General features: G+C 34.5%; 1 protein-coding gene across 1 annotated transcript; it reads left to right on the forward strand.

Annotated features, from left to right (window-relative positions):
* The first annotated feature begins 930 nt into the window (after nt 1-930).
* LOC136226621 (fatty acid elongase 3-like) lies at nt 931-1980 on the forward strand. The gene has a single exon (XM_066015207.1). The coding sequence runs from the start codon at nt 1020-1022 to the stop codon at nt 1812-1814; it is 795 nt and encodes a 264-aa protein (XP_065871279.1). The 5' UTR covers nt 931-1019; the 3' UTR covers nt 1815-1980.
* Nucleotides 1981-9492: the final 7512 nt, after the last annotated feature.

Genomic DNA, 9492 nt, shown 5'->3' on the forward strand with positions numbered 1-9492 from the left:
TCAAAGTCATCACTATCACTATCAGCGTTATGCACAAGGACAAAGTTGGGTCTTCTTACCTCAGGATCCCTAGGACCCATTTGTGGAAGCTATTGTTCAGGGACTCCTTCCTTTCTCTGGGTCGATCCTCCCGCGGTTGGTCGGATTAACGCCAGAACCTCCAGTTTGAAGTTTTCTAGGGAGGTGGCTAGCTCCAGGAACCGTTGGTCGGTTTGCCTCTGCCACTCATGGCTGGCCTGGATCTGTTCCGCGAGGTGCTCCCTCAGCTCCTCATACCTCCGGTCACTGGTTTCCATGGAATCTTGCGGTTGTCGGGGTTGAACCATTGCCAAAAAAAGTTTCGGGTCAGGAAACGATCGGCTCTGATACCAACTGATACAGATTGAAAGCGATAAATGAAGGTTTTAATCGTAAACCAACAAAGAGGTTCTTCTCTAGCTAAACTAGAAGGGGTGAATCCCGATAAACAAGGTATAAACCTTATGTTCTCAAAGAGAATGATTTTTGATTCATAAAAAGTTGTTACATCCTTACAAAATGAGGGTTTAAATACCTCCTAGTAATGATAATAAAAGACAAGGACTACCCCTACTAGGGTTCCGATAAGGCTATCCATAAAAGGGTAAAATGGGTGATACGCCCCGACAATCAGTACAATGGTACATGTACGGATTGTCAGGGTTGTTGGTGAATTACTTTAGGAGGAAGTAAACCTAGAGATCTATCAGGGTAGATGTTGATACGCCTCCTGGCGTACTCCTAGATCCGTCCCGCTTGTATGTCTTGGGGATCCACCCTCCTAGGTACAACCTCCGTGGGCCTGATGTTTGAGGATCCGCCAGGACGCGCGTGATCAATCCCAGTTAGGATGTCCGCATCAATAAAGATAAAATAAAATAATAGTAACATTATTGGAGTTCGATTTAATCCCCATTTTTGGTCCACCTCTATTCTACGGGACGGGAGGATAACGTAATAGGTATAGGTTGTTCTGGTCTAGCCTCTCAGTCAGAGTGAGAATGGCCGAAATCCTGTCTAGTCTGTCATACTGGCTAGTAAATCACCCAAAAATCCATAATTTTTCATGGAAACCAGGCCAAACTCTTGCCTCCACCCCAGAATTCCTGTCCATCTCAGTCCTCATTTACCTATCTCTCACTATCCTCCTCTCGAAAAGCGTCCGGCGGCCGATCTTGGGAGCTGAGATCCTTAAACCCATAACAGCCCTCCATAGTCTGAGCCTCTTCCTCCTATCGCTAATCATGGCCGTGGGTTGCATCCTCTCCATCATCTTCCACGCACCTGATCTCCACCACATCATTTGCTTCCCTCTAGATACCCAACCAAGTGGTCCCCTCTTTTTCTGGGCCTACATATTCTACCTTTCAAAAATCCTTGAATTGGGAGACACTGTATTGATAATAGTGAGTAATTCAAGACAACGGCTGACATTCCTCCACGTATACCATCACGCGACGGTATTGGTAATGTGCTACATGTGGCTTAGGACATCACAGTCATTGTTCCCAGTGGCATTAGTGACGAATGCGATAGTACATGTGATAATGTATTACTATTATCTATCATGTGCAATGGGTGTGCGCCCCAAATGGAAAAGATTGCTTACCAATTGCCAGATCATTCAATTCCTCTTTAGTTTTAGCATATCGGGTATGATGCTCTATTACCATTTCACTGGATTCGGCTGTTCCGGTATTTATGGATGGTGCTTTAACGCTCTTTTTAATGCTTCCCTATTGGCTCTTTTTCTTCATTTCCATGCTAACAGCTACGCCAAGAGCCGTCCTTCCTAACTCTAAGTAAGGGAACTCAACTTTCGTTTTCTCAATTAATATTTTATTTTTATTCTAATGAAGACAATACAATGTGTACCAGTTGTTTCATTTCATTTTTATATTCAATTTTGATTTTGATGTACACTGCTATCCTATTTAATGTCTATTCTTTAAATTACTGTCATTACAATGTGTTGCGCAACAACTAAAGGGTCCTAATTCTAACTTGTTTATTATCATTTTTTAATTCTTTTATGTTTTCAAAAATTCCTTCAATTGTTTTAATTTAAATATTACCCAATTTACTCCTATTATTATTATTAAGTTGAAATGCACTGTTGGGCACTCAATTTATACCATTGTCTTACTATGGTCAATCAATTACAATTTGTTTCAATAAAATCATTCAACTTTAAATTTTATCTCAGTTAGACCACTTCATCAATTTCAGTGGTTAAAAAGCGTCAGAATAATGCCATGATTGATACATCAATCCAAATCACCTCAGATTGATGACCGACAACCACGTATCAGTTATTTTATGAAAAAAAAAAATTTAAGTTTTGTTTTTATTCATAAAACTAACCGACATGTGCTTTCGTGAATACCATGTGTCGCTTCGGTCAAATATTTGAGCTGACTTATGCTGATGTGTTCTGATCATTTTTAATCACTGAAGTGACCTAGTTTAGACAAATTTACAGCTAGCTGATTTTATTGAGACAAATTGAAGTTGAGTGACTATTTTGAAATAAACATGTAAGTTCTGTGATCAATGGCGGATTTAGCTCATTATTATTATGAACGTTGTTTACTTTAATAGTTCCTAAACCGCAATTTTATAGTGGCAATTATAGGATTCATATGTTGGGAATGCAATTTTACATGTGCTTGCATAATTTTTTTTAATGGAATAACTAATTATCTGTCCCTTAAGATTTTCTATATTACATAGGTGATTTTTTTTTAATTTTTTATAACGTACTGGGAAATTTTTGCCATTTGAAAATTCAATAGTCTACTGAATTAGATTTGGGGATGATCTATATGGGAACTAGTTGTCTTCCTTGTGTATCCTGTAAACAGAACTTATAGTCTTAAGTTCTAGTATAAAGATATGAGAGAGAAACAACAAAGAGTGAATTCTTAAATGCTTGTGAAATCATACCTTTGTAAGGGGAGTTTTCCCCCCATATTTATAAGTGGAGATTCCTAGTCTAACTAGGAGTGAACTTACTCTAAATCCTAATAAAGAAAGGACTCTAAGAGAGTCGAGATGCTTTATCAGGGAGGTTCTATCTAAGCACTAAAAGGGTTCCTAAATAGGATGGGATGCGAAATCTTCGCAAAGGCATGAAGAAGTTTCTAGAAATCTAGATCATGCATCTATTGAAAAGAGAGGGAGGATCAAACACTCTTTGAGAGCGTATCTCCAGTTGGTCTGTGTTTCATATTGATCAGATAATTGTTCATACCAGTAAGTAGCTAACTCTTTTAAAGTCGTGGGGAAAGAGACGACACATGACGACATCAGTAGATGTTGTAGCACCCGATCTGAAAGTCTTCACATGGACGGTTTGATGTCTCAACCCATTGTACTTTTCTAAGGAAGGACACTTGAATCCTCGAGGCATCAATTCACCTTGAATGTGTGCATAAAGTGGGGAGCTAGTGTCCTTACCTCCGGATTTGGGCATAAAAGTCTCTTCAATGATTTGAAGAAGATCTTGGTATAATAGTCTTTTCTTGCTGTATGCGTCAATGCCGAAACTGAACTCAATAGAGTTCCTCTATGTTTTTCTCCTTGTGGAGATTCGGATTCATTAGAATATCTTCGGACTCTATGCCCATTTGGAGGAGATTTTGTTCTGCTTGAATGATTTTAGAGCATGTGACTATATGGGGAAGATTCAAATTCTCTATTGAACAAGTTTGGAGATCAATTGACTATATTTTATGAAAATTGAGAGGACTATCGAGACAATATAAAAGTTTATAGGGCCAATCAAACTTGTTTTTTTTTTTTTTTGATAAATTTAAGAGGTTGCTCATGTATTAAGTCATCATTTTAAAATACTTTTTCTATTATTCCATATATAAAGGAAATTATTTATATTTAAAATTAAGTTTTTTTAGTAAAACTCATCACTTCGAATTTTATAAAGTATATTAATATTTAAATATGTTAAAATTAGAAATTAATTAGAAAATTTTAGAAAATAGATTATATGTTCTATAATATTATATATTAATGACTTATATTTATGAGTATCCTATTGGTAATTTTAATAGTCAGTAATGGATCCGGGATTCATATAAAGTGATGATGACATGACATATTTGGCGAAATGGAGAATTTTATTAATTATTATTTTTTGGATAAAAAATATTTTAGTTATATTGTTTATTCCCATGAGAGAGAAATCCTGGATTCGCCATGTGCATAACCGGAAGTTTAACCAAGTTAGAGTGGCAAAAAAATGTTGTTTTAAGTAAGTTAGAGATAAAAAGATGGGTTTAAACAAATTAAGCTGGTAAAACAGTCTTTTTTTTTTCCCCAGAAATCATTATGTGTTTAGATATAAGTTGAAGATATGTATTAAGCTAATGGATATTACAAGTACTGAAAATTATTTAGAGTAGCGTCACCTCATTTTTATCAATTACAAAAAAAAACATAAGTTTTAATGATCCGTACAAAAGAATCAAAAATCTTTTCATGAATTGTGATTCAATTCATCCATATGACGAGCTTGACGATTCTATCCAGTTTTTTTTTATTATTATTTAATCTAGGAAAAAGAAAGAAAGAAAGAAAAAAATTAGTGAAAAATGTATCAATTTCATGCATTTTTGTGTGTGAATATCTATTTCCAAGTACTATATACATTGTTAGTAGGTATTTGATAGAGGTTGTATATATGATCATTAAATAACCACACCTATAACATTTATCTAATTAAATTCTTGAAAATGATTTTACAATAATTCATAATCATAAGTTTATATATATATTAAAAATTATAACTCAAAATAATGTGGGAAATAGTCCATTCACCCCACTAATAAAGGAAAAAAATAAATTCATGGAATAGATATATACTAATTTTAACTTTTAATTTAATAATACATATAAAGAAAATAACAATAAATAAAAATTATTCTATAAATAAGATTAATTGTTTAAATCTAATTCTGAATTGAGCAGTATTTTTCTATTTATATTATTCATAGTTGAGTTGTATATTTCTATTTATGTATCTTCTATTTATTGTCAAAAACAAAGTAAGCATAGCCTAACCCTTCTATTTATATTTTTTTTTAATAATCTATTTATATTATTTCTATTTAAATATAAATATTAATTTATATATACTGATTTATTTATGTGGCTCACTATTGAATATAGAAGAATAGAAGACTCTTATATAGTATTTGTTGACTCTTAAAATAAAAATTTATCTTTTAACTTTATGTAAATAAAAATTATATAATAAAGTTAACGTAAAATTAATTTAAAAATAACCCACACGCGGTGTGAGCTGTGTAAGTTCCCAAGCACACAGGCCAAAGGCTAACCACACGGCGTATGAGTAGCATTCTGAAGTTTCTTCCCAAAAGAAGTTAATTCACAAAACGCGTGACCTAACTCATATGTCGTGTGAAACATGAAATGACACTCAAGACAATCACAAAAAGAAGCCACACGTCTTGTGGCTTAGATTTCCAGCAGCCATGCACACACAGTTCGATAATGCGAGATGTACGACACGCACCAACAGGAACCAAACCAAACCAATGGTTCTCATTTGAAGTTTGATTCCTTACTCACGAATGTGCACAACCACCCACTATCCCAAGAAAATAGAAAAGAGTGGGCTGAAGTGGCAAGTAGTAGGAGTGAAGTTAGGAAGAAGATGATGAGTGGAAGTAGTGTGTAAAATCTGAGAGAAAATTAAGGATAGTGGGCAATATTTACAGCCAACAAATCATTCTCAAAAACTGTAAATAAAGCTCCAAGCATTATTTCCAAACCCCAACCAACAACACCAAATACACTATGCCAAATTTTACTTAGTGAGTCTAGTTCTTTATAATTCCTAGCTTTAATCTAACTTATCAAGCTTGTTTTAGCTTCAACTTGGTCTTTTAGAAATTCATTTTCAAATCCTTTACATTCAAATATCAATCCCTTGCCCAAAATTCATTGATTCCTTAGCTAAAAGTCCAATAAAGTCACTTTTGGTACATTTTTATAGTTTTTGTCCAGCATTTTTCCAACTCCATTTTAAACTCCTTAAGGTTCGATTTTGCCATCAACTCCTTATAAACATTCGTTCCTGGCATTCTCAATTTCATTTTAACCATTTGTTTTGTCTAATAAGTGATAAAAAAAACCTACTTTACGAGCTAATCTTTGTATCTCAAATTCTTTTGCACAATCTTCCCGGCTTTTACGCATTTTGCCCATTTGTTTCATTTTCATGTTTCTAAACCTTTAAAGTATGTTCCTGTCCCTAATTTCTACATGAACTCATTCTTAACTTCATGAAATTAATTTTAGCTTTTCGTTTTACTCAATTCTGTTTCCGAAAACTCCCATATGAGTCATCTAAAGTTCAGTCTATATTTGCCCCTCATTTTGCTTACTTGTGCCACTTTCAATCCGTTCAAATACCACAAATGAAGTCAGCCCTATTCGTTGTCGATCGCTCGTAGTGCTCGTGGATCCAAAGCCGACGTCAATTCAACGCCTAGTCGAGATAGCCAACTGTATCTCTGAGTTTATCGTTTAATTTTTATTTTGTCACTCTCATTATTGTATTTAATGGAATTCGATTCTTGCACTTGTTATTGAATTGTTTACACTTTATTTTGTAATTGTCCAACTATATGTTGGTATAGATATTTCAATTATAAATATTCATCTTAGGCACATATTTCCAGATCTTCATTTACATCAATAAATATTCATTTTTTACCTAATACCGTGTCAATTTTGCACTTTTATTTTCCTCTATTTACATGTCTTTTACTTATCTGCAATGACTTAGATTAAAAAAATAACTATCTAGCAAAGTTTTTATAATGGCACTAAAAACTCAGAGAGATTTTTTCAATTCTTGCGTCCCTTGCCAATTGTCTCATTTGGATTCCAAGTTTTGAAGCGTAAATCCACAAACTTAACCAGATACTTTAATTGAGAATTAATTTCTTTGACATACTCCTATTCAAACCACGCGTAACAAAGTTGAAATTATCATATTCATGAAATATTGCTAACAGTATCATAACCACAGAAGTTTAAAAACCAAAATCCTAATTTATGGCTTCCGCATGGACATCTTCCAAAAAAAAATGTATCAAGAGTTGCAAATCTGTGATGATGCTTTAGGTCTAGTTAAATTTGCTATGTGTTTAGTTAACTTCCAAGATTTGGATAAGCTACCGATAAATTCGTGATGAGATCGAATCAGTCTTTGCCAAAATTGACGCAAGGAGTTTGTACAGTTCTATAATCCTTACAAATCAATACCAACCTCATTATTATTTACTGTTCCATGTGCATCGCATCCCAATGTTTATCCTCATTTTTTTTTTCTTTCTCATATCTCTTTTTTTTCCAATGTTATCAGAATCGGACCGAACATCAAACCGGATTGATAATTGGGTCACGAGTCACTTGATCGGATCGGATGGCTCGGATGTTAGAGATAAAAAAGAAATTTAAGAAAAAAAGGACTAATATTGATATTTAGTCATGGATACAATGGACTATATTACGGACTCTCCTCTTGTTTTTTTTTTATTTACTCACACACAAAACATACAATCACACAACTCTCTATGTAATATATAGAGAATACATAATAAACAATATATAATAATTGTCTACACATAGCGACTCATTTATTATCAACCCATATTTACTTATCTTGGCAACTTTGATCAATTCTTTTCTTCCAATTTCAAAGCATTCATGTGGATGCATTTTGAAAGTTATTTTTTTTATTTATTTTTTAAATTAAAAATTTAAGTTTAATATTTGAACATGCCCTCTTAAACTTAATTTTTTGTGATTCCCAATTGAGCTCTCAGTTGACTGAACAAGTCGTGCTTTAGCGGCTTCGTGAAAATATCTGCAATTTGATCTTGAGTTTTCACGTAATAAAATGATACCTCGTATCAATGTGCTTACTTCGATCATGAAACATTGGATTTTTCGCTAATGCTAATGCAGATTTATTATCAATAAAAATCTCCGTTGGATCATTTTGATCTGAAATTCTTTTAGCAATTTCCGGAGCCAAATTGCATGACAGACGCATGAGGTTGCAGCAACATATTCAGCTTCGCATGTGGACAACGTCACAATCGCCTGTTTCTTCGAACTCCACGTAAATACAGTATCACCCAGAAAAAATACAAAACCAGTTGTACTTTTTCGGTCATCCTTGTCACCGGCCCAATCACTATCACAGAATCCAACTAATTTGAAATCATCAGTTTTTTAATAAAGGAATCCCAAATTAGTTGTACCTTTCACGTAACGGAGAATTCTTTTTACTGCATTCCAATGTGACACCGTTGGGGCTTCCATGTATCGACTTACTAAGCCGTCTGCATAGCGAATATCCGGTTTCGTACATGTCAAGTATCTAAGACTTCCGACCAAGCTTCGGAACAATGTCGGGTTGACTCTGTCTCCACCTTCATCTTTTGTCAACTTGATTCCACATTCGACTGGCGTGCTGACTGAATTACAATTTTCCACCTTGAACTTCTTTAATATCTCCTTTGCAAAACCAATTTGAGAAATAAAAATTCCATCATCATTCTGCTTCACTTCAATGCCAAGATAATATGACATTAGACCAATGTTTGTCATCTCGAACTCACGAGCCATTTTCTTCTTGAACTCCTCAAACATCTTAGGAAGTAAAAATGAGATCATCCACATACAAACAAACAAGTAACATATCTCCATTTTTCACCTTTGCATACAGGGCATATTCATATGGGCATTTGACAAAACCATTTTCTTGAAAATATTTGTCAATGCAACTGTTCCAGGCTCGTGGTGCTTGCTTGAGACCGTAAAGTGCCTTTTTCAATTTTAGCACTTTATTTTCTTGATCTTTCACAACATACCCAGGTGGTTGCTGGATATAAATTTCCTCTTTCAGATATCCGTTGAGAAATGCGGATTTCACGTCCATTTGATGGATTCTCCACCCGTGTTGAGCAGTTACAGAAATTACCAGTCTGATACTCTCCATTCTGGCAACAAGAGCAAAAACTTCATTGTAGTCAATTCCGGGTCATTGACTGAACCCTTTCGCCACCAATCTTGCTTTATATCGGACAATTTCACCGTTTGCATCTTTCTTTACTTTGAACACCCATTTAACTCCAATGGGTTTTTGACCGGCCGGAAGTGATGTCAGCTCCCATGTTTTATTTTTCTCGATCGAATGAATCTCCTCTTCCATGGCTTTTCTTCATTTTTCATCTTTTGTTGCTTCATATGGATCTGTTGGTTCATCATTAACAAAATGACAATAAAGAGTTAATTCATCATCGAGATTTCTTGTTACATCATAGAGATCTTTAATAGGTATGAATTTTTTTGGCTTTCCGGGCGGATGTTCATCTGAACTGTCTCCATCACCCGAGGACGAACTCGAACTTGATG

This window comes from Euphorbia lathyris, chromosome 4 (assembly GCF_963576675.1).
Source record: "Euphorbia lathyris chromosome 4, ddEupLath1.1, whole genome shotgun sequence".
In the NCBI taxonomy this organism is placed as follows: Eukaryota; Viridiplantae; Streptophyta; class Magnoliopsida; order Malpighiales; family Euphorbiaceae; genus Euphorbia; species Euphorbia lathyris.